Source organism: Hylobates moloch, unplaced genomic scaffold (genome assembly GCF_009828535.3).
Source record: "Hylobates moloch isolate HMO894 unplaced genomic scaffold, HMol_V3 SCAFFOLD_7, whole genome shotgun sequence".
Classification (NCBI taxonomy): domain Eukaryota; kingdom Metazoa; phylum Chordata; class Mammalia; order Primates; family Hylobatidae; genus Hylobates; species Hylobates moloch.
The window spans coordinates 109,954,919-109,981,008 of record NW_026652282.1 but is presented as its reverse complement, the minus strand read 5'-3'; the positions used below and the strand labels follow the sequence as shown (position 1 = coordinate 109,981,008).

Genomic DNA, 26,090 nt, shown 5'->3' with positions numbered 1-26,090 from the left:
GGAGTTTTGCTCTTGTCTTCCAGGCTGGAGTGCAATGGCGTGATCTTGGCTTACTGCAACCTCCACCTCCCGGGTTCAAGTGGTTCTCCTCCCCCAGCCTCCCAGGTAGCTGGGATTACAGGCGCCCACCACCACGCCTGGCTAATTTTGTATTTTTAGTAGAGATGGGGTTTCACCATGTTGGTCAGGCTGGTCTCAAACTCCTGACTTCAGGTGATCCATCTGCCTCGGTCTCCCAAAGTGATGGGATTACAGGTGTGAGCCACTGCACCCAGCTGATACCAGATATGTTTTAATTACTAAAAAATAGACACTTTAAGGAGTATAGAAAATTTGGAAAAAAATGAATAATTAAAATTAAGTTATAATTCTTCTACTTAGAAGTAACCACAGCTAACATTTTGGCATATTTCATTTTAGTCTTTTTCTTCTGGGTGTACTTATTTTGTATAGTTGAAATCATATTGTATATATAACTTGGCATTCTGATTTATTTACATTAATACATATTTTCCATGTAATTAAGACATTTTCTGAACATAATTAATTATTGCATAATAATCCTTGGGAGGTACCATAGTTTTATTCAACTTCTCTCTTATTGCTGTTCATTTGGATTGCCTGATGTATAGTGTAAATAATGCCGCTATAAGAATCTTGTAATTTAGTTTTTCTGTACCTCTCAGATTATTTCCGTAGGATTCCTAGAAGTAGAATTACTTGGTTAAGGAGTATAAACATTTTAAGGTTTTGATGTATAGTATTCATAAAAGTTGTCTCATTAAATGACATATCAGATAGGATACAATCAGAAAAATAGCTTTAAGTAGACATTTATAAAAAGAAGTATATATCTTGCTCAGAGATAAAACCAAAAGCAGTTTTAGGAGGCCCAAAAAGGACTTAGTTCCCTTTCTTATGGGTCAGGTATGGGTTCATAGATAATGAATATATTATTTTTAAAAAAGTCCTCTGGAGTTGGTGCTCTCTCTCAGGTTCTTTCTGGCTGCAAAGTTCTGTTCTTTTGTGGTTCCTAAAGTTTTTAAGAGTGTGAGATGCAAGTACAGAGCCACAAGCCCCTTGAGACACATAGTCTGAATATTTAATGTCTGGGCTGTAATAATGTTAAGAACAATAGGAAAGAAAGACCAGTATCTAAGCAGGCTGGCAAAGGAAGCGTGTCTTTATAAAACAAACACACAGAAAATTCCTAACTTCAGAACAAGTAGAAAAATTATATAGTAGATTGCTTTCTCCTTTAGGAGGAAAAATGTTCTAAATAGAAAGTTGCTTTGTTGAGCAACATTCTGACTGCAAGTTATTGGTTTCTGTTTGTGCTCACGGTAAGTACAATACTGAATTGGAATGATTTGATTATCTTCTTTAAAAAAAGGTATTTGGTATTTTTACTTTTCATTGGTAGAAACATAATTGCCCTTGCGAGATAGTGGACAAAGATCTTTTGTTATGTTGTTCCTAACAAAATGTTTCCTTACAGAAAAAATGTTCATGGATGTTTTTCCTTGTGATGATAATGCAGGGCCTTGGGAAAACTTTACAAACAATTGCTTTGCTTGGTTACCTGAAACACTACCGAAATATTCCTGGACCTCACATGGTTTTAGTTCCAAAGTCTACTTTACACAACTGGATGAATGAATTTAAACGATGGGTCCCATCTCTCCGTGTCATTTGTTTTGTCGGAGACAAGGATGCCAGAGTAAGTGAGAAACAAGTGTAAAAAGGCAGTCAAGAATAACGTCATTTCTGGAGTCGAGTTACATATTATTGCCGTTAAAAACATCTGAGTTGACTACTATTAAATAAGACTTAAGGTGTACGTACTTTAAGCTAGGCTCTGTTTTTAAGTGCTTTGCATCTATTAATTTAATTCTCACAACACTCCCATGAGGTAGATATATCACCTATTAATAATAGACAATCCATTGTTATGCTTCGTCTACGTTTGCTTTAACTAGTTCATTAACCTAAGCATTTTTGAACTGTACTTTGAGTGACTTTTCATTAAAAACATCTTATTTTATTGACAGTATATCTTACCAGTGACTCTCATTTGTGCTATTTTGAAGCCAACAATATGTAAATTTGCATTACTTAAAATTTTATATTTAAGTTTTTGACTTTTAACTTGGTGTACACACACGCATATGCATGTACACAACTGGAACCTCTTCTATATATACAGAGAGCCTCGTGTTTTGCGTTTGTGCATAGACGCAGCTTTCAGTTTTGGTGTTTGAATAGAAAAATACATGTCTGTATATATTCTCAGGTAATATTAGAAACTGGGCATTTTGGGGGGTGTGTTTAAATCAGCCATTTGTCAGTCTAGTAGGCTACAATCATTTTAGGACTGTAGAATTAATCTAAAAATAATATATTATGTAAAAATACTAAAACAGATAATCAGCTTAGAAAGCTTATTATTAAACTTTGTCTTTATTTTGCCTCCAGAGAACACAGTTTAGAGATGTATTCAGTTTTCCATATTTAGATAGATTATCTAAAGATATCCTCAAAAGAATGGTAGTGCAATGAATTACATAATTTTATCCTTATCATTTTGCTTGAAGAAAAATTACTCAAATTTATTTAAATTTAACTTATACATAATTTAAATATTGAAATACTGAGCTCATAAGTTTACAATTACAGGCCAGATTCTTCCCTATGCCTAATATTTCCCTAAAGCAAATTAGTCACTTAGAACTCTTTCTGGTCACCATTGTTATCTAATATAATACCACTCCATATAAACTTTGCATTTCTAAAGTATTGAGCTTTTGCTAAAATTATTTCTTAAAGATTAAAAGCAAAAGATAAATATCTAGGTGTGTGTTTTCATAACGACTCAGTATATTTAATTTATGACTGCCCTATCTCTACTTCCTGGGGAGGCTAGGATTCTGGTGGCTTGAAAAATTTCTTTGTTTCTTTTTCCAGAGGCGGGGTCTCGCTCTGTCGCCCAGGCTGGAATGCAGTGATGTGATCATAGCTCACTGCAGCCTTGAACTCCTGGGCTCAAGCGATCCTCTCACCTCGGGTTCCTGAGTTGCTGGGACTACAAGTGTGCACCACTGTGCCTGGCTTTGAAAAATTTCTTAATCTTGAAAACCAGTCTTCAAAATTAGTGTTTTTCAAATTGTGAGTTGCTACCCATTAGTGGGTTGTGACTTCAGCTTAGTACTTGGTGACAACAATTTTCTGCAACATTGAGAGAGAATGGAATAGCAAATTACAGAGTGTTTCATACTATAATAAGGATAAATATTGCTTTGAGAAACTTTTAAGTTGCCTCTTTCTGTGTACACACACTCAAACATATATGTATATACTGGATTGCAATTCAAAAGGTAATTTTACTGTGGGCTATGGTCAAAAGAGTTTGAAAACCAATAATTGCCAATTACATAAATAATAAATGTACCATGTTCAGCACTTAGAGATTGATGTGGATATGTATAGAGGAAGTCCAGATCATTACATATAGACAGATTTGAATCTTGGTACAACATAGGATAGATATGTTGGGTCTTTGTATTTTCCTGGTCTTCTGTAAACACTTTATGAAGGTAATATTTTAGTAATAAAAATTTGATGTAGGTTATAATAGGCATTTAATTGAGTTGGGAGATTATTAGAGATACTGTTGATCCTGTCTGATTGATACCAATGTGCTTTGTGGCCCCTTCCTTTTCCATGCCAGAGGTATCAAAGATAGTAGACATAGAAGTGGGTTTGATTTCAGTTGTGGCTTTGCTACTGATTGTGTGGGGTTGAGTGAGTCTTCAAGGACCTTAATTTTTTCACCTCTAAAATGAGAGCTTTTGGATTATGTGACACCTTTAATGTTTTATCGAGATGTTTAACTCTGAATTCATCCAATAGTTACAAAAAGTTCAAAGCAGAGCTAATTTAAATTAAAAATATGCATTTGTTCCATGAAACTTGTAGGCGAAACCATCAAACTGAGAGCTTCACAAAATCAAATAAGGATAAGGTGTTAGCATGACTGAATGGGGTCTGGCACTCTACTTCTCTTTATTTTGTCTCCTATTCCCTAATGTCTTAATTAAATTTATAAATGTGATCACTTCCCAGGGTGCAACTGAGATCTCTGAAAAGGCCTTTTTTTTTTTTTCTGTCCTCCTCTTCAGTCCAGGTGATTCTCTTATACATAGTAGACACTCAGTAAATATCTGTTGAATGAGTCTGCAGTGTGTTTAGTATATAGTTGTGAATTATGAAATAAAGACTTTGCAGGGAACAGTTACTTTTGTTTATGCACTGTAACTTCAGATTTATACAACTTTTTTTTTTGAGATGGAGTCTCACTCTGTCGCAAAGGCTTGAGTGCAGTGGTGACATCTTAGCTCACTGCAACCTCCCCACCTCCTGGGCTCAAGCGATTCTCCTGCCTCAGCCTCCCAAGTAGCTGGAATTACAGGTGTGAGCCACCATACCCAGCTAATTTTTGTATTTTTTAGTAGAGATGGGGTTTCACCATGTTGGCCAGGCTGTTCTTGAACTCCTGACCTCGTGTCCATCTGCCTTGGCCTCCCAAAGTGCTGACATTACAGGCGTGAGCCACGGTGCCCAGCCAGATTTATAATACTAATCAGCCTCTTAATATAGATTTTGCTGCTTCCCATTAACTTTTGTGGTTTTATTTTGACCAATAACATCTGGAATTCAGCTCATACAAGTTAAAAATGCTCTCAGTCAACTTACCTATCATGTTGGCCACTGCCTGTGAAGACTTAAAAATAGTTTTAAATAGTCTCACTGTTTTCCATAGCCTCCTGTACTAGACAGAGCAAGTCCCCTTTATGAAATCACATTTGTAGCCTCATGGCAACATCTGGAACTTCACAAAAACATCAGTGGGCTTCCATGACCTTTTAACAGTTAAAAAGTGTATGAGTCAGCCCAGCTAGAAAATGAAGAAGGGACATACAAGAGTTCTCGAAAGGTTGGAATCATTCATGCACATTGAGTTCTTTCTATTTGTTGAAACTGTATTATGTTGGTAACTCTTGGATCTTGGCAAGAATATGTTGTTCAGAAAGTGTTACTTTGTCTGTGTTCTTTTGGATGCCCCATGATATGAAGACAAGCCCAGTAACTTTGTGATTTCTGGTCATAGGAACTTTTCTAGGTCATTGACTATGCTGTATTTCTGTAAGGGAAGGCTTTGTTTCTCTTCTGTTAATGAATATATTAGCAGGTCATCCAGATAATTGACCACACAACTATCTTTGGGCCTCAGTTTTCCCATCTCTAAAATGGATGAAACTAAATGATCCTCAGGGTCTCTTAGAACTCTTAATATTTTCTTGATATTTTAATTCTGTGATCATCTGGTAACATATTCTAATATAAATATATTCTAATATGAAGTATTTTATTTTGCATTAGGCTGCTTTTATTCGTGATGAAATGATGCCAGGAGAGTGGGATGTTTGCGTTACTTCTTATGAGATGGTAATTAAAGAAAAATCTGTATTCAAAAAGTTTCACTGGCGATACCTAGTCATCGATGAAGCTCACAGAATAAAGAATGAAAAATCTAAGGTAAGTTATCAATATCTTTATTAAAGTTTACATTTAATTACCAGGTTGGTTTGTTCACTTTTCTGTATTCAGAATAAAAAATGATGGAACAGCCGGGTGTGGTGGCTCACACCTGTAATCCCAGCACTTTGGGAGGCCAAGGAGGGCGGATCACAAGGTCAAGAGATTGAGACCATTCTGGCCAACATGGTGAAAACCCGTCTCTACTAAAACTACAAAAATTAGCAGGGTGTGGTGGTGCATGCCTGTGGTTCTAGCTACTTGAGAGGCTGAGGCAGGAGAATAGCTTGAACCCGGGAGGTGGAGGTTGCAGTGAGCCGAGATCTCACTCCTGCACTTCAGCCTGGCAACAGAGCAAGACTCTGTCTCAAAAAAAAAGATGGAACATTGTGATTTTATTCATGGAATGTGAATGCAAATCTAAATTACTGAATACAAGACACATTAAAATTGAGCACAGTTTTTAATGTAAAGAAAAATAAGTGTTCCTTTGGTATACCTCCTGTGCCTAACTCTGTTATGCTGTAGTATTTTAATATTGTTGAGAATATTTAGTGTACAAATATCATTTGTATTGATTTATTTTTATTGAGGGGCTACCTTATATGTATTTATATGAATGAGAGAAAATAATTTCCTGGAATTATCTGACTTGTGTGAATTAGAGTGTGGTGTTAACACTGAAAAATATCAATATTTCTTGCCATTCAACTCCATCAACAGTAGGAAAAGCTTCAATTATGATGAACCTCTCTTTGGATCACTGGGCTAATTTGGGAGAAACAGGGACAGAACTGGAGCAGAACCACCAGGTGGATTATACTAATTTCAAATTGGAACTAGTATCTGATAAGAGGACGCATGTTAGAGAATAATTTTTTATTTAAGATCATTATAAAAATGTGCATTTTTGTTCATATGATTACCATTCTTTTGTGCTTTTTGTGTCTTAATTTTTGTGGTCTTATGTTTAGAAAGTTAATATAAGTTACTGGGAAAATCAGCTCAATTCTGGGGCTTAAAAATTGTGACCAGGCCAAGTTAGAACGTGTCTAGGCATGTAGATGAATGTGGTTGGTGGGGAGATGGAGATTTTATTGTGTAAAATGGCTAACCTGGATTCCATGGAGAAGTTCTGACTTTTTTCTGTGAGCCCAAAATGGAGAAACGAAAATTTTGAAGTTGGGGGGAGGGTCTAAGGTATAAATATGATCTGCATTCTTTTTTTTTTTTTTTTTTTTTTTTTTTTTTGAGACGAAGTTTCACTCCGTTGCCCAGGGTGGAGTGCAGTGGCATGATCTCAGCTCACTGCAACTTCTGCCTCCTGGATTGAAACGATTCTCCTGCCTTGGCCTCCTGAGTAGCTGGAATTAAAGGCATGCACCACCACGCCCAGCTAATTTTTTTTGTATTTTTAGTAGAGATGGGGTTTTACCATGTTGGCGAGTCTGGTCTCAAACCCCTGACCTGAGATGATCCACCTGCCTCGGCCTCCCAAAGTGCTGGGATTACAGGCATGAGCCACTGCGCCTGGCTTGCATTCTTTTAAGTATAGAAATGTTCAGTTTTGCCTCACTGCAGCATTGTCACCTGAACTAGGGTATTTTTCCATAGAAAATTTTCAAGTTATATTGTAGTCAAAAATATATTGGTTGGATAAATTACAGTATAACTGAATGTTGAGCATTCTAATAAGTAAAATAATCCTCATATGAGTATTATTTTCTAGCTTTCAGAGATTGTTCGTGAGTTCAAGTCGACTAACCGCTTGCTCCTAACTGGAACACCTTTGCAGAATAACCTGCATGAACTGTGGGCCTTACTCAACTTTTTATTGCCTGATGTCTTTAATTCTGCAGATGTAAGTTTAAGCCATACGTTTTAAGTATAACTTTCTTATTTTCACTGACATGTGTTTTAAAACACTATAGATTGAAATTTATGGTACTTTTTAATTTGTAATTTTTTATCTGCATGTTTTGGTTTTCTTAGGAAAGAGTTCTTTAGTACAAAGTTTTAAAATGAGGATCTTTTGAGAAATAGTATGCTTCTTGTCTTTGAGATCAACCTGCCTGTTCAACTTTGTCTCTATCATATTACTCCTAAAACTTATGATGTGAGGCTGAGTCCATAGTAGTGCATTCACCATTTTATTTTCGTTAAGTTGAAGGAGTTTGAAACATATTTTTGTATACTAGTTTGGCAGGTGGAAGCTATAAAATGATCTTTGATTATTGTAGGCATTGACATTTGGTGAGTGCTGAAGAGCTCAGAGTATATGATTTGAAAGACAGCATATTGTGTAAATGTGTGATTTATATATATATATATTTTATCATTAACACAAAGTTATGCTAGGACACCAAACTAAATGGAAAGATTTAAGAACCTTGGTGCTTGATTTTTCCCATTATTATTATTATTATTATTATTATTATTATTTTGAGAGGGAGTCTCACTCTGTCCCCCAGGCTGGAGTACAGTGGCACAATCTCAGCTCACTGCAACCTCCGCCTCTCGGGTGAAAGTGATTCTCCTGCCTCAGCCTCCCCAGTAGCTGGGATTACAGGTGCCCGTCACCACACCTGGCTAATTTTTTGTATTTTTAGTAGAGACAGGGTTTTGCCATGTTGGTCAGGCTGGTCTCGAACTCCTGACCTCAAGTGGTCTGCCCACCTCAGCCTCCCAAAGTGCTGGGATTACAGGTGTGAGCCACCGTACCCGGCCCCATTATGACTATTAATTGATAATAAAAAGTAGCAAGTTCAGCCATAAGTTGGTTTGCACACTTTATCTTGCTTTTGTTTGTTTTATTGTTTGGTAAAATTAACATTCTTATTAGCATTATGTCTTTGATTTTATATTCTACTTTTTAAACTAGATATAATATTTCCACAGTATGGGGAAGTGTAATAAATATCTTTTAAGGAAAAAGTTGACAGAATTCTTACACAATGGGGCTCAAATTTTGTTAACTGCTCCAGTATTTTACTTATTTTCAGAAGTAAATAATAGTAGCTATCACAGCTGATAATATTTTTGAAAGTACTTTTTAAATCCATTATTTCCATATTGGTTGTATAAGAATCTATAGAATATCGGGTATATTTAAAAAAACTGTGCACTCATTGGAGAATTTCCACCCCTCTACAGGACTTTGATTCTTGGTTTGACACTAAAAATTGTCTTGGTGATCAAAAACTCGTGGAAAGACTTCATGCAGTAAGTAATAGCAGACAAGAACATTCAGTAATTAAATAGTATACGCAAACTAACCCAGAAAACAAAATGCTGTGGAATCTGTTTGAACTTGTGTTTGCCTCTTGGCCCAATGTCACTGTTTCTCCCTCCTATCCTTTCTGACAGCCTCTTTGGTTTTTTTTTTTTTTAATTCCTCTATGTCCTCAGCCTCTCTCAAGAACAGCTTTTTTGCCTTGGCTCTCCCCTGTGAATAATGTGGTCCTCTCCAATAGAGAGGCTGTTCCTGCTCCCACACCCCACTGTTCCTCAGGATGGTACCGGTATTCTCCTAGTTCCCCCACTGCCACTTCTAAGCTACTGCTTCTCCACTGTCATGTATAAAGCTCTTCCTCTGAAGCCTAAGCTGTCTTGCAGTTTTATCCCGCACCCATTTTGTTTCCTGTTAATCTGTTCATCATCGGGTGGCTCCTTAACATTCATTGTATGCCAATTTTGTATTCTTTTTTTTTTCTTTAAGACAGAGTCTTGCTCTGTTGGCCAGGCTGGAGTGCAGTGGCATGATCGTGGCATACTGCAAACTCCGCCTCCCGGGCTCAAGCAATTCTCCTGCCTCAGCCTCCCGAGTAGCTGGGATTACAGGCGTGTGCCCCCACGCCCGGCTAATTTTTGTATTTTTAGTAGAAATAGGGTTTCACCATGTTGGCCAGGCTGATCTCGAACTCCTGACCTCAGGTAATTGCCTGCCTGGGCCTCCCAAAGTGCTGGGATTACAGGCCTGAGCCACCGCATCCGACTTTTCTTTTCTTTTTCCTTTTTTTTTTTTTTTTTTTTTTTTGAGAGAGAGTCTCGCTCTATAGCCCAGGCTGCTGGAGTTCAGTGGCATGATCTTGGCCCACTGCAACTTCTGCCTCCCGGGTTCAAGCGATTCTCTTGCCTCAGCCTCCCAAGTAGCTGGGACTAAAGGCACGTGCCACCACGCCAGGCTAATTTTTGTATTTTTAGTAGAGACGGATTTTCACCATGTTGGCTAGGCTGGTCTCGAACTCCTGACCTCATGATCCACCCATCTTGGCCTCCCAAAGTGCTGAGATTACAGGCGAGAACCACTGTGCCTGGCCCCAACTTTCTATTCTTTGATCACAATTTCTCATCTCTTTCTAGTGCTTTCGTTCAGGTTAATCCTTCTGTACTTGTCGTGTTACCTCACAGAGACCTGTAATCCCCAGACCTCTGCATTTTCTCCCCATGTATCAGCTTATTTCTGTTGTGACTTTTTTCTGTATCCAGCAATGAACTCATTTTCTATCACTCGAACCGTCTTTGACCAGTACTCCTAAACTCCCTTGCTCGCTTCTCCGTCTGCCATACCTACCCAAAAACCATAAGCTGGAATAATGTAATGTAACTGTCTCTCTGTCTTCTGGGTTTCAATTTTGCTTCTGCCACTTACTAGCAGAGTGGACATCTCTGTATTGGGGCTGCCCAACACTGGTAAAGAAGATTTCACAACTGTCCAGGTTGGAACCACTATGATTCCATGTTCCATAACATAAGCTGAGATGTCATGATACTGGTGATCCTTCAGCATGGCCTTCTACAGTCTTCTTTCCTGTTTCCTATAACAACTATTTCAGACCTTCCCCAGTCTCCCCAAGATTTCTATCCTAGGTATCTCCTGCCCTCCTTCTCCCTCATCAGGTAACATCATTCCTTTCTCAAAGAGAAAAAAGAAGACATTAGGTAGGAAGTCCTTCAAGGATATCTACCTTCTAAGGAGGTCTGCATCTCTGTTACCTTCTATTGGAGTGGAAGAGGTGTCTTTTCTCTGGTCAGTAGCTAATTCTTCCATGTGAATCCTTGATCTCATCTCTTCCTATTCTTTATGGTCTTTCCGCCATGATTTATCTTTTTAGTTGACTGTATTTTCTACCTCTTTTTAATTGACTATATTTTCTATCTTTTTAACTGACTGTATTTTCTACCTCTCCATCCATATTGGGTCTTTTCCCTAAGTGTAAACATGCTCAGGTAACTCTCTTGTTAATCCCAAACCCAAACACGTACCCATCCACCCTCACACATATGCAAAACAGTGCTCCCACAACACTGTGTTCCTCTGGCTGTGATTCCGTTTTCTTCCCTTGATAGCTAAGCTCCTTGAAAGAGTAGTTTATCCTCTCCATATCTACTCCCTAGTCTTCTGTTTACTCTTGAATCCATTGACCACTGGCTTCTATCCATTCCATACAACTGAAACTTATCTCACAGTGTCTTCAGTGACTTTCCAGTTGCTGAATTCAGGGTACGCTTTTTGGTCAGTATCTTGGCTATTGCTTTGAAGCTGCTAACTATCTCCTCCTGCTGGAAACTCTTTGCTGCTTGGTTTCTAGGATACTGTTCTCTTTTGGATTTTCTTTTACCCTTTGTCCACCCCTATCAGTCCCTTTTGTGGGCTTTTCTTTCTTTGACTGTCTCTTATAAAGTTTAGCATTTTATAGGGCTTTGTCTTTGACTTTCATACATGCTCTCCTTGGGGATCCACTCCCATGGTTTTACCTACCACTTATATACTGATGCCTCCTGAATTGACCTCTCTGTATCCCTCTCCTAAGCATTATACTTTCATATCCCATTGCCTTTGGAGTCTTTTTGCTTAAGTATCTCACAGGCAGTTTAAACTCTTAAGGATATCTTTTAGAAAACTCTGAGGCTCACACCAGAATCCAGAAGTCTTCTTTTACTCTTCCCCTGTATAATAATAGCTACAGTTTATTGTTTACTATATACTTAAGTTCTACACATGTATTACCACAAATTTCCACAGCAGACTTGGAAATAGGTATCATTATCCGCATTTAAAAATGTTTGGCCAGGCAGGGTGGCTCACACCTGTAATCCCAGCACTTTGGGAGGCCGAGGCGGGTGGATCACAAGGTCAAGAGATTGAGACCATCCTGGCCAACATGGTGAAACCACATCTCTACTAAAAATACAAAAATTAGCTGGGCATGGTGGCTCACGCCTATAGTCCCAGCTACTCGGGAGGCTGAGGTAGGAGAATGGCTTGAACCTGGGAGACGGAGGTTGCAGTGAGCCGAGATCTCACCACTACATTTCAGCCTGGCGACAGAGCGAAACTCTGTCCCCTTCCACCCCCACCCCCGCCAAAAAAAATGTTTGGTGGGCCGGGCGCAGTGGCTCACGCCTGTAATCCTAGCACTTTGGGAGGTCGAGGCAGACAGATTGCCTGAGCTCGGGAGTTCGAGACCAGCCTGGGCAACATGGTGAAACCTCATCTCTACTAAAATAGGAAAAATTAGCCGAGCGTGGTGGCGTGCGCCTGTAGTCCCAGCTACTTGGGAGGCTGAGGCAGGAGAATTGCTTGAACCTGGGAGGCGGAGGTTTCAATGAGCCGAGATTGCCCCACTGCCCTTCAGCCTGGGTGACAGAGCGAGACTCTGTCTCAAAAAAAAAAAAAAGTTTGGTATATACACATATTGTATATTTGTTTTTGGATGAACCAATGAGGAAATAGGCTTGGAAAAATTAGAGAACTTTCCTAGGCTCACAACAGCTAGTCAGGACTGAGCTGATTTTAGAAGTAGCCTGATCTGGGTTTGAATTCCACATCTTCCACTTGCTAGCAAAGTTCCTTTGATGGCCTTACTAAAATAGAAATGATAACATTTGTTTCAGATTTATTGTAAGGATTAAATAATACATGTAAAGTTCATAGTATAGTATCTGGCACATTGTAGGTAGGTACTCTATAGATTGTAGCACTATTGTGATAGAACCTGTCTTCCAGGTATACACTGACTATTTTATCTTTTTTTCTCTATTCATCTATATTTTCCTTCATATTGAATATTTTCTCCTCATTTATATATTTAACTACAGTCATGCACTGGCATAACAACGGTATGGTCAACGATGGACCGCATAGATGATGGTGGTCCCATCAGATTATAATGGAACATATATAGAGAACTGATATATGGCACTTGATACTGGCATTGCAGATCAAGTAGGGGAAATGATTGATAGTGAGTAATGGTGCTGGGACACGTGGTTTTCTATATGAAAAAACAAATAAATACATATACCATGTAGGTTTGTGTAAGAACACTCTATGATCTTAGCACAATGATGAAATCACTTAACAACACATTTCTTAGAACATATCCCCATCATTAAGTGGCACATGATGGTACTTTGAAATGACCTGCATTTTTATTTCATTTTTGAAGACTCCCTGATCCATATTCTGACTTCAGATTTCCTCTCAGGTTTAAAAATCTTGTTGTGGGCTGGGCACAGTGGCTCATGCCTGTAATCCCAGCACTTTGGGAGGCCAAGGCGGGTGGATCACGGGGTTAGGAGTTCAAGACCAGCCCGGCCAACATGGTGAAACCCCGTCTCTACTAAAGATACCAAAATGAGCCAGGCGTGGTGGCGCATGCCTGTAATTCCAGCTACTCAAGAGGCTGAGGCAGGAGAATTGCTTGAAGCCAGGAGGCGGAGGTTGCAGTGAGCCGAGATTATGCCATTGCACTCCAGCCTGGGTGACAGGGTGAGACTCTGTCTCCAAAAAAAAAAAAAATCTTGTGTTACAGCAGCTTCTTTTTTTTTTTTTTTAACGGTTCTTTAGTGCTTATTCAGCAACCAATAGTCTTGTTGTCTTAGTTTTTCATGTATTTTGTGCCATGAAGTCGTGAATGCCTACTTTAGGTCCCCTATGCTGATTTTCTAATGGACTCTTACTTGGTGGTTCTTTACCAAGAAAGTTCGCAACTGGTATTGGTAGTGTTTGTCAGACTATGCAGTGGGAAGTAAATTTCACATCAATGTTGTTAATGAAATACATTATTAATCATATTTAATGTTTCATAAACTTTTATAAAAATGATCACCTTTTAGGTTTTAAAACCATTTTTGTTACGCCGTATAAAAACTGATGTAGAGAAGAGTCTGCCACCTAAAAAGGAAATAAAGATTTACTTGGGGCTGAGTAAGATGCAACGAGAATGGTGAGCTATTTCATTTCCTTTAAAACTTATTTGTGTGTAAGAATTTACTAAAAATTAGCTTTGTAGTTGTTCAGTTATGCTGTTCGTTCAAAAATTACATTTTATATTTAAATGGCAAGTTAAGTAGTTCAGATATTTTCAGAGAAAATTTGTAAGTATTTTATTTAACCCTTTGAAAAGAGTATAGGTTTTGGAGTCTATAGGTCTGTGTTTGAATTCCATGCATTACCACTTAATAGCTAGTTATCTTGGGCAAGTTACATAGCCTAAATTTCCTTTCTGTAAAATGGGGATAATAATATTGAACTTATGAGGATGATGTTAGGATTAAAGGGGGTAATGTCAGTGGCATACTTGTTAGTTAAAAAGCATTCTTTAAAAGCATTCTTTGGCCAGGTGCAGTGGCTCACATCTGTAATCCCAGCACTTTGGGAGGCCAAGGCAGGAGGATCGTTTGAGCCCAGGAGTTCAAGACTAGCCTGGGCAACAAAGTGAGACCCCATCTCTACAAAAAAATAAAAAATAAAATTAGCTGAGCATTGTGGCACACACCTGTGTTTGCAGCTATATGAGAGGCTGAGGCAGGAAGATTATCGGAGCCCAGGAAGTCAAGGCTGCAGTGAGCCATGTTTGTGCCGCTGCACTCCAGGGTAGGCGACAGAGTGAGACTGTGTCTCAAAAAAAAGCATTCTTGCTTTTTCCTTCAGTGAGAATAATTATAACCATATTACTAGTGTTGATGAAAATGTCAGTGATCATGGATATTACAAAAATAGAATCTGGAATGGTTAGATAAATGCAATTAAAGCAGGACATTGACAAGGGAAGTCACAAGGAATCATAAGTGGGAACTGTTAATAATGTAATAGTGCTGCTAATAGGAGCAAAATGTTATGTATGTAAATACAGTTAGATCATGTATAAAATATATGATTTCTTTACTACACAAGCCAGTATAAGGTAGAGATTAAGAGTGTATTCTTTGGACTCAGACATAAGATCACAGCCTGGTTTTGTCCCTTCCGTGACCCTGAGTAAGTTGTTTAACTTCTCTTAGCTGCCTTAATTTCCGTCTGTAAAATGGGGATGAGACTAGTAAATACTCAGAATTGTTATGAAGATTTAGTGGCATAATTCATATAAAGCCCTTGACATGATACTTGGCACTTGCACTCAGCAAAAGTTGATAATTATTATAATTACATATTATCATTGATTGGGTGTATCTGTATACACATAAGTCTCTGTGGGGGTGGAATTTTAGAAAAGAGAATGAAAAATATTTATAGGATCAGAAAAAAAATGACCTGTGAAGACAGGTATAAGAAATTGAAATTGTTTTTAGTTCAAACAAGTAAATGTTGGATGTCAAATTCAGGCAAATGTTGTAGTTATTGATAATTAGCAGATAGAATTCTCTAAATAATTGTCAACTGATGGCAATTTCTCATCATGGTTAAAGCAGGAGGAAACAGGTTTATAAGCAATACACAGTTCACATGTTCAAATATTCATTACTTTGTTGGTTTTGCCCATTACATTTAATCTCAAATCAAATCTTGTTTATCTTTGAACAGGAATCTAATCTGATGGCCAAAGGAACATTTGTTTATGACATTAACTTTCTAGTAATTGATGATTAATTATAGTTTAAATTTTTAGGTATACAAAAATCCTGATGAAAGATATTGATGTTTTAAACTCTTCTGGCAAGATGGACAAGATGCGACTCTTAAACATTCTGATGCAGCTTCGAAAGTGTTGTAATCATCCATATCTGTTTGATGGTGCTGAACCTGGTCCACCTTATACCACTGATGAGCATATTGTCAGCAACAGTGGTAAAATGGTAGTTCTGGATAAACTATTGGCCAAACTCAAAGAACAGGGTGAGTAATAAATTAGCATGGAATAAATTTATATTAATGACTTGTATATAAATAAAATTTTCCATATTCATTCATTCACTTATTCAGCAGACATTGTTAAGTACTTACCATTTGCCAGGAATTGTCCTACAGGCTGGGTGTACAAAGATGAATAAGACAACAATCTTTGCCTTGGATAAGCTCACAGTGTAGTGAGGAGGAATAGTTGCAATTCATTGTGATAAGTGCTATGATATGTTGCGAAACTGGGAGTTGGGAAAGTCTTCACAGAGATGACCTTTGAGATGAGCACTGGAGAATGTGTAGGAGTGAACCATGGGGAATAGGAGGGGAAGGGTTTTCTAGGGCAATGAAACAGAGGTGTGAAACAAGGGAACACAGACAGCCTGTGGTACTTGGGGTAGAGTGGCAGTTAATGAATCTGGAAAGATGGATGGAGCCAAATTATGAAAGGTATTTTAAACCATGCCTTAAGGAGTTAGGACTTTTATTTTGAAGGCAGAGGGAGCATTAGAGAAGACTTGGCTGTGAAGAGTGACAATCAGAGTATGTCACTCTTACCTGTTAGGAAGAGAACCTTGAAAGCAGTATGGGGGTCTACTGAGGATGAGAGACTAGGAACAGGAGACTAGTTGGGAGACCATTGCTGTAGTCCAGTGAGAGAGCCTGTGGACCCATCATTCATCCTTAAGAAAAAGTAAAGGCAATCTTTTAAGTCATTGCAATATGTGTGGAGGATTCTGAAGACCTTAAAACATGCCTAACTCAACAAATGCATAATTCTATATATAGCATCACTTGAAGGTGTGTGCTTGTGTGTGTGTGTGTGTGTGTGTGTGTGTGTGTGTGTGAGTGGAGTGTTCATGTGCTCTACATTTATGTTGCATATGTTTATTTTGTAGCTTTTAAGTTAGTTTCACACAAGTTGTACAACTCACTTTTTCTTGGTGAAATGTTTTAGGTTCAAGGGTTCTCATTTTCAGCCAGATGACTCGTTTGCTGGATATTTTGGAAGATTATTGCATGTGGCGTGGTTATGAGTATTGTCGCCTGGATGGACAAACCCCGCATGAAGAAAGAGAGGTGAGGAAGAGAAAATAAAATAAGATTTCAGAAATCAGAGTTCAATTAAGCAATGTATATCAACATTAGGTAGTTTTGAACTTTTGCCTTTTCTTTAGGTGGGTGCATTGAATTTCTCATTACCATCTCTTTCTCTCTTCAATCTTCAGTGTGGCTTCCATTCCACTGATTCTTTACAAATCATCTTTTTCAAGGTCTTCAAAGACATCATCACTTATCTAAAGGGCACTACACCATCCCATCCTTATTTTCTCTAACCATGCCTATCTCTGACCTTTTAAATTACTAACAGTTTCTCACCTTACTCTCTGACCTCCAATTTCATGTCATTTTCTTTTCCTAATTTGCCAGCTATAGCAGACCTTTGCCATTTGTGGAGTTTAATGGCTGAGATTTTGCCAGTTTATAAGCAACCCTAAAGACTCATGAAGCATAGTAATCTGTAAAGGGAATGATCTTGGTTCTTATAGAGCTCTTGTAAAAACTACATGTGACAACATAGGTATAGGTATTTATCATGGATTTAAACCTTGGGACACTAAAAGGTTGGCCTGCAGGAATGAGTCACTTAGTGAGTAAGCTTATCTAGTATGCAGTATTTTTTTCAAACATGGAAATTCTTACAGGTCTTTAGATTATTCCTCACAAATGTCATGGGTCTAATGCGTTTAATACCCTTTAAAGCACTTTTTCTTGGAAGGCTTTGCTAATTTATCTTCTGTTTTCTGTGATCCTTCAGAGCTCTGTCTTTGGCTTCTGTTTTAAGTCTGTACAGTAAGTCCTCACTTAATGTCGTTGCAAAAAAAATTAGCTGGGTGTGGTGGCGTGCGTCTGTAATCCCAGCTACTCAGGAGGCTGAGGCAGTAGAATCGCTTGAACCCGGGAGGCGGAGGTTGCAGTGAGCCAAGATCATGACATCGCACCACTCCAGCCTGGGCGACATAATGAGACTCTGTCTAAAAAAAAAAAAAGATAGGTTCTTATAGAAACTGCGATGTCAATCAAAACAATGTATGATGAAATCAGTTCTATCTTAGGCTAATTGATATAAACAAGATTTAAGTTCTGGCCAGGTGTGTTGGCTCATGCCTGTAATACCAACGTTTGGGATTGGGAGGCTGAGGCAGGAGGATTGCTTGAGCCCAGTAAAGACTAGCCTGAGCAACATAGCGAGACCCGGTCTCTACAAAAATAAAATAAAATAAAATTTAAAAAAGCATTAGCCGGGCATGGTGGCATGCACCTGTAGTCCTTGCTCCTCTGGAGACCGAGGCAGGAGGATGGTTTGAGCCCAGGAGTTTGAGGCTGCAGTGAGATGTGATTGTGCCACTGCACTTCAAACTGTGTGACAGGACAAGACTCCAATTCCTGTGGCATATTTCTGGTCACAAAGACATCACCAAGCTTCTAAGTGAAGACCAAAACACTTATGATATTAAACATGGAAATAAATGTGAGCCATACATACGTTTAAGAAAGATTAATAAAAGCAAGTAAGATAACTATTTACCTGCTTATTCCAGTTCAGGATTACAGTGGTTGGAGCCTCTTCTGGCAGCTCAGGACCCCAGGCAGGAACTAGCCCTGGACAGAATGCCATTCCATCACAGGGCACGCTCGCACACACACCACTCACACTGGGACCATGTAGACATGCCAATTCGCTTTTTGTGCGCAGCTTTGGGCTGTGGGAGGGCACAGAGAAAACTCATACAGACATGGGGAGCACATGCAAAACCCATATGGACAGTGGCCCTGGCCAGGAATTGATTGTTTTTTTTGTCATCAGTTTTATAATGAAATGATGTTACTTGAGGACCTGCTGTACTCATGCTTTGGGTAAAGATCATGGTTTTGTGGTATAGTGGAAAATGCACTGAACTTGGTTTCAGAAGACCTGAATTTTAGCACCAACTTCACCACTTTGCAGCGTGTGCAAGCCATTTAATTCTCTGAGCCTCAGTAGCTTTAATTCTAAGGATAATAACACCTAGGCTTCTTTCTCTGACAATGTTGTTGTGAGGATAAGTGGATATAATAGGTATGAGCACAGTTTTAAATGGCATATTGCAGTACGTACTGCATGTCGAGAAATTGCACACAGGGCTTTCTCCCTTACACCTTTAGGGCCCCATCTCAGGCTACAAGGACTCTCTCTTAGCCTGCATCCCGCTCCTTCCGTAACTGCAATGGGCACTGCGTTCCTTGTGTGCCTCCTTATTGAAGCCTGGTTCTAGCATAGCATAGTGTTCACAGCAAGCACACAGACCCTTTTCATATTAAAGGTCTTACTGCTACCTCTGTGGGGAAACAGTTGCAATAACATTTATACATATGAGGATATTTCAAGGCTTACACTATTCCGTGTCCTATAGTTTTTTCATTCTCTCTGAGATGGCAACTTGAAGCGTTACTGAGCTTTTGCTGACTTATTCCTGAGAATTGGTTTCCCCGAATCCATACTAAATATAGGCCCTATGGTACCATTCAGGATGATCCTTCTTCCTAGGACAAAGAATATCATGGCAGAGCAGTACGTGCTTTCTGACCTCAAATAGCCAATTTGCATTTCTGACTGAGCTCTCTACTGTTTACCTATTTATGTCCAAATTATTCTGGTTTTTAAAAATTCCAAACAATGTTATCCCCTCAGAGACTCTGAATTTCATTTATTGACTTTAAGTATAGCAAAGTCAGAGCTGTCCCTTTTTTCTTGGAAATGCCCTGCTTTCCCATTATGTTGTCCACACCGTCATTTCATCTATTTTCCCGATAAGAAGAAGACCACGTTTGATTCCTTACTTTGATTGTGTGCCAGCTGTGAATAAGTATTTCTCAACAGCTCTCAGATTTTCCCTTTCTCCATTACTACAGCTAAATTCAGCTAACAAAGCCACTGGTCATCGTCTGACTCAGTTCCTGTAACCTCTGCTTAATTGGCCTCCTCACTTTTATAGGGAAAGGAACTAACATTTGTCAAGCAACTACTATAAGCTAGGCAACTTAAAGTTCCAATTGAATTCTCCCAGCAGCGCGGTAATGTATTGGTATAATTTTCTCCATTTGAAACTGTGTCTCAGAGAGATTAAATACTTGCCCAGAATCACAGATGTAATCAGTGGTGAAGTTGTGATTCATGCCCAAGTTTTTGCTATTTCCTCTACACCAAGGTGCCTCTCACTACACCATGCTGCTTTCTATACTGCCCCCTTTACCTGCTCTGCTGCCTGTGATGGTGGGAGTTACCTTCTCTTCCTGAAACTTTGACCATGCCATCCATTTATTTTAAAAAAGATTGCCCATACTTTGTGATTATGCAAGTAATATATGACTGCTGAAGGAAGTTTTGAAATTAAATACAAGTATTTCTGGCCTATCTTTTTAGGTATATGTAATATGTATAAGTAATTGGTATCAGACTTCATATACTATATGTAAAGTACAGTATCCTGATACTTTTTACTCAATATTATATTGTACTTTTTAATGTCCGTAAAAAATAATTGTAAAAGTAATTTTAGGATAATATTTCACCCTATGGATGTACTATAAATAATTCATCCCCCTATTCTTGATCGTTTGTTTCAAAATTTTCACTATTATAAATAATGCTATAGTGAAAGTCCTTATACATAAATCTTTGTGCACATCTCTGATTATTTCCTTAGGATAAATTCCTAGAAGTGGAATTTCTGGGTCAAAGGGTATGAACATTTTTAAGGCTCTTGATGCATATTGCCAAATTGCTTTCCAGAAAGGTTGTACCAATTTATACTCCCAGCAGCAATGTATGAGAGTGCCCGTCTCACCGCCCCCTCGTCAACATTGAGTATTATCATTTTTTTTAAATCTTCAAAAATGTTATTATGTTGTTTTAGTTTGCATTTATTTGATTACTAGCGAGAATGAACATTATTATTGTGTTTTCTAACCATTTGTATTTGTTCTCTGAATTGTCTGTTCTTTTATTCTGCTCATTTTTCTACTGGACTTTGTTTTTCTAATTAATTTGTATGAGATCTTTATATAGTAAGAATATTCATAATAATTTTAACATTCTTTACTAAATATCCCTGGATTGTCATCCTGATTTTCTTCATTACTTACCTGCTTGTTCCTTGTTACCATACTGATAGAAATCTTCTTACTTTCCCCTTTATCCGTTGCCCTCATTCCCATTTGTAAACCATTTTCTCTGTTGGTTGATCTTCTAAACTAATCATTCATAAGCTAATGGAAATGAAGTTGAGATTTCTGATATTTCACCTCCTAGGTATTTTTCAGCTCTCACTCAAAACGTTTTCATTATTGTTTTTAAATAATGTAAATGAATTATTACTTGCTTAGTTAAATTTGTCTATGTAATTGTTCTAAGTTTGTCTCTATTGATGTAAGCTTTTAAAGATTAGGAACTTCATTTATGTGATATACTTTCTACAGAAATTCACACAGTACAGTATATGTATAGATGCTTAAATATTTTTGAAGATGGAAGAATATTATAAAGTATATTTATAAGGAATATTATAAAGTGTGTGAAGATTTTCTATATGTATTTTAAATGTTTTTATTTGTTTCTTAAGGACCCTGATAGTCTAATTTTATTTTTCTCTTTTTCTTCTATCCCTTTATCAATTAAAAATAAAGGAAGCAATAGAGGCTTTTAATGCTCCTAATAGTAGCAAATTCATCTTTATGCTAAGTACCAGGGCTGGAGGTCTCGGAATTAACCTGGCAAGTGCTGATGTGGTTATACTATATGATTCAGACTGGAACCCACAGGTTGATCTACAAGCTATGGTTAGTAATCTTTAATGGTGTCAGAAATTTATCATAGCTCTGGATACTGTTGCTATTTACACACATAAAGGTCATTTATGATAAAAAGGTAACAATTTTTGAGAGATTTTGCAGAAGTTACAGTCGATTATCCTGGAAAACACAGTTGCTATGCTAATTGCAAAAACAAAAGAAATGAAAGCAAACAACAAACACACCCCAGATCCAACTGTAGCATTTATGTGTTGATTTTGGTTTTTATCATGAAATAGAAATGTCAGTTTTTTCCCATTCCTACAGATTGAAGAGGACACATAAATTTGTTTTAATGAAAAGGATTAAAAAACAATCTATTGTTATTATTTTGCTTAACAACTAAATATATTAAAATCCTTAGTACTTAAATTAGGGGAGGTAGGATTTTAACTTTCATAAAAAAACAATTTGGGAGAGAAGGCAAAAAGGTAAGAAAGGAATATATTCCAGAAAAACACTTGCTACTTAATAATGATACCATGCAAAAGCTATTCTACACTTAAAAAAATTTTTTTTTAGGGAGCAGTTTCTCTGACCTTTCATCATGACACTACAGGTAACCCCTTTGATATTTTGGTGTCATTTATTGAACTAGAGCTACAACTTCTGTCAATGTGACTCAACATTTTCAGATAAAGAAATATAATTTAGAAGTAAAAAGATGCAAAATAACTTCTTAGGATTTTGAATATATAGCTATGGATAATTGTCTTTTTGGGAGCAATGAAAAGTCATATGCCAATGAGGTATAACTTAGAAGGCTTTCCTTTTATAATAGAGAATTGAAAGGGATTGACCACTGGAACATTCCAAAATCAATATGCTTTGGCGTAATTATTATTACATTACGATGGTATTGAACTACCTGTTTGATATGATTAACTAGGAGTAAGCCCCAGTAAGTTACAGTGTTACTGAACTGGAACATCTAATGGTGATAGCACTTCATTTCCGTAGAAGTCTTAGTGTGCATCCCATCTTTCAGGATTTGTTGGTTCAGGTTTAATGTACATATGTGCAGGGGATTGCATTCTGTTTTAAAAATGTGCTGTGTTGAAACTTTGTTACTAGGCTCCAGTGTTTTTATATTTAGTACAAGGCCTGTTTTGAACTTAAATTTTTTTTTCTCTACCACCCTCCTCCCTTTACCTATTTGCTCTAGCAGCTTCTGTGTTTTAAAAATACTCTCCCTAGATGGTTTTATACCACTAGAAGTTTGCCACCTGTCACCTATTCCAACTATAAACCATAGGACCAGTTCTAGACTACTGAATAGTAAGGATATTAATATCCCATTAATTTTTATAACTCTTTACTGCATATCCCTCAGTAAGCAGAAAGAAGTGCCTGATGATGAGATAAAGCAGACTTTTGCTACCATAGCAACCCTTACTAACTACTTAATAAAATTCCTTGCTAGTTTGGAAGATGTTTATATTTAGTGGCTTAAAGTTACTTAGTAACTCAATCCAGAAACTTTCAGCTCCCTCTTTTATTCATCTCACAGGTGCTTTGCCCTTTGTCCTGGAAGTTTCCTATTAATGGTACAATATAATATTTGCAGATTTCTTTGTTCCCAGTGATCTTTAGATATTCTCAATATTCATCATGCTCTTTTCCAAAGTGTCAGATCTAGAGAAAAAGAACTAATTTTATTTTTAGAATTTTATAGCATATGATGGCTATACTCTAAATTTTATCCAGAATATCCAATATCTTATATTAGGACTCTTTCTACTAGGATCGAGCACATCGTATTGGTCAGAAGAAACCAGTACGTGTATTCCGTCTCATCACTGACAACACCGTTGAAGAGAGGATTGTAGAAAGAGCTGAGATAAAACTGAGACTCGATTCAATTGTTATACAACAAGGTATTTATACATAGAAATTTAATTAGGTGTTTTTTGTAAAACACATGTAGTTTTCTTCAACGGAGATTACTTTTAATAAAAGTTGACCAAAATTTGAAAACTTAGAGGAAAAATTAAAACATCACTGTGTATCCCATGAGTCTGTACAATTGTTATGTATCACCTAAAAATAAAAGGAAAAAATTTAAAAATGCTAATTGAGGCCAGGTGAGGTGGGTCATGCCTGTAATCCCAGCACTTTGGGAGGCCGAGGCGGGCGGATCACCTGAGATCAGGAGTTTGAGACCAGCCTGGCCAACATGGTAAAATCCTGTCTCTACTAAAAATACAAAAAATTAGCTGGGTGTGGTGGCATGCGCCAGTAGTCCCAGCTACTTAGGAGGCTGAGGCAGGAGAATTGCTTGAACCTGGGAGGTAGAGGTTGCAGTGAGCCGAGATTGCGCCACTGCACTCCACCTTGGGCGACAGAGCAAGACTCTGTCTCAAAAACAAACAAACAAACAAACAAAAAATGCTAATTGAAATCTTCTGAATTAAAACCCTGGCATTTAATATATGGAGTAGTTGAACATCACTAGCTTATTCTTGAATGTCAGTAGCATGCTTTTTGAAGTACCTGAGATTACTTAGCAGATAAAATGGCTACTTTTAATTTTTTGAAAACATATTAGAGGGTACCTTTTCATATGGAGAAGTTTGATCTGAAAACAGAGTTTGAACATGAGAAAAAGTTTCTGTCCTTCTGGGTTTTAACTGAATTTTACAGAAGGGAATTCATATAGAAATAGAAAGTATGCTAGAAGAAAAACTTGTAGGGTTGTTCATTAAACAAATAACCTTAATGCTCAGTAATTTTTTGTTCTTTAAAGCTTTATGTATGGCTAAATGTGGTAATGTCTGATTAGAATGATTATGCCTTCTTTGGAATATGATGGATTGAATATGTACAATTTCAATTTTTATCATTAGGAAGACTCATTGACCAACAGTCTAACAAGCTGGCAAAAGAGGAAATGTTACAAATGATACGGCATGGAGCCACCCATGTTTTTGCTTCTAAAGAGAGTGAGTTGACAGAGGAAGACATTACAACTATTCTGGAAAGAGGGGAAAAGAAGGTTAGTTAAAATAGCATTTTATTTTCATGCTGGATTGTTTTAATATCAACATACTTCAGCATAGTTATATTTTCATTGTACATGTTTATCTACATTATCTACATGTTTCAGATAACTCATATTCTCTCCAACAACTTGTAGATCTATTTCCAGGGGTAGATTAAGGCTTAAAAACTTTTTTTTGGTGAGAAAGACTAAGAACCAGAGTTTAAAATTGAGTGACCTTATATCTAATGCTTTATTGAAAATACTATATCTAAAAGGTAAAAGCCAAGTAAATTTTGTGTTTAATCACATGTATAAGGAATGCTTTTTTTTTTTTTTTTTTTTTTTTTTTTTTTTTTTTTTTTAGAGACGGGGTTTTGCTCTGTCACCCAGGCTGGAGTGCAGTGGTGCAATCATAACTCACTGTAGTCTCCACCTCCTGGGCTCAAGTGATCCTCCCACCTCAGCCTCCCGAGTAGCTGGGACCACAGGCGTGTACCAACGTGCACATCTAATTAGTTTTCTTTTTTAGAGACAGGGCCTTGCTGTGTTGCCCAGGCTGATCTTGAACCTCTGGCCCCAAGTGAGCCTCCCACCTCTGCCTCCCAAAGCACTGAGATTGTAGGCATGAGCCACCATGCCTGACCGGGACTATATTTTTATAATCTTTTTTTTTTTTTGCACTGGACTGGAAATCATCTACTGATACATTGGTTAATTGAAAATCTTTTATAAAACATTTCATGAAATACTAAATCACTATTTGTTAAAGCATAATAAGTTGTTTCAGAATATTGTAATTTTGTGTTTAGTTCACCTTCCCCTCTCCACAAATTATGGATAATTTTAAACATAAGTAAAAGTAGACAGAGTAGTATAATGAGCTCCGAAGTACTTGTCACCTGTTTCTAACAACCATCAACCAGTCCTGTTCTGTTTATATCCCCAGTTATCTTTTCCCCTCCTTAGATTATTTTGAAGCAAGTCTCAGACATACTTCAGCTGTGAATAGTTCACTGTGTTTTTCTAAAATAGAAGGACTCTTTAAAGATAATCATTATAACATTGTCTCACCTGAAAAACCCCAATAATTCTTTTTTTTTTTTTTTTTTTTGGGACGGAGTCTCGCTCTGTCCCCCAGGCTGGAGTGCAGTGGCACGATCTCGGCTCACTGCAAGCTCCGCCTCCCGGGTTCACGCCATTCTCCTGCCTCAGCCTCCCGAGTAGCTGGGACTACAGGCGCCGCCACCACGCCCGGCCATTTTTTTTGTATTTTTAGTAGAGACAGGGTTTCACCGTGTTAGCCAGGATGGTCTCGATCTCCTGATCTCGTGATCTGCCTGCCTCGGCCTCCCAAAGTGCTGGGATTACAGGCGTGACAATAATTCTTTAATAACACCAAATATCCAGTTAGTATTCAAATTTACAATTGTTTCATAAATATTTATACTTAAAAAGTTTTCTTTTCATTTTTAAATCAGAATGCAAATCAAAATACAA

The 26,090-nt window shown here is 37.7% G+C and overlaps 1 protein-coding gene across 7 annotated transcripts in view; it reads left to right on the top strand.

Annotated features, from left to right (window-relative positions):
• The window catches only part of SMARCA1 (SWI/SNF related, matrix associated, actin dependent regulator of chromatin, subfamily a, member 1), a 76,858-nt gene that overhangs the window by 10,240 nt on the left and 40,528 nt on the right, over nucleotides 1-26,090 (top strand). For 4 of the 7 annotated variants that reach the window (XM_032757584.2, XM_032757588.2, XM_032757587.2 and 1 more), the window contains exons 6-16: nucleotides 1,541-1,720; nucleotides 5,440-5,595; nucleotides 7,325-7,456; nucleotides 8,749-8,817; nucleotides 13,717-13,826; nucleotides 15,489-15,715; nucleotides 16,677-16,798; nucleotides 20,467-20,502; nucleotides 21,446-21,598; nucleotides 23,355-23,487; nucleotides 24,457-24,605. In XM_032757584.2, the coding sequence (XP_032613475.1) occupies nucleotides 1,541-1,720; nucleotides 5,440-5,595; nucleotides 7,325-7,456; nucleotides 8,749-8,817; nucleotides 13,717-13,826; nucleotides 15,489-15,715; nucleotides 16,677-16,798; nucleotides 20,467-20,502; nucleotides 21,446-21,598; nucleotides 23,355-23,487; nucleotides 24,457-24,605 (1,467 nt within the window). The remainder of the gene's footprint in view (nucleotides 1-1,540; nucleotides 1,721-5,439; nucleotides 5,596-7,324; nucleotides 7,457-8,748; nucleotides 8,818-13,716; nucleotides 13,827-15,488; nucleotides 15,716-16,676; nucleotides 16,799-20,466; nucleotides 20,503-21,445; nucleotides 21,599-23,354; nucleotides 23,488-24,456; nucleotides 24,606-26,090) is intronic. The other 3 variants (XM_032757585.2, XM_032757592.2, XM_032757590.2) reach the window with 1 other exon arrangement.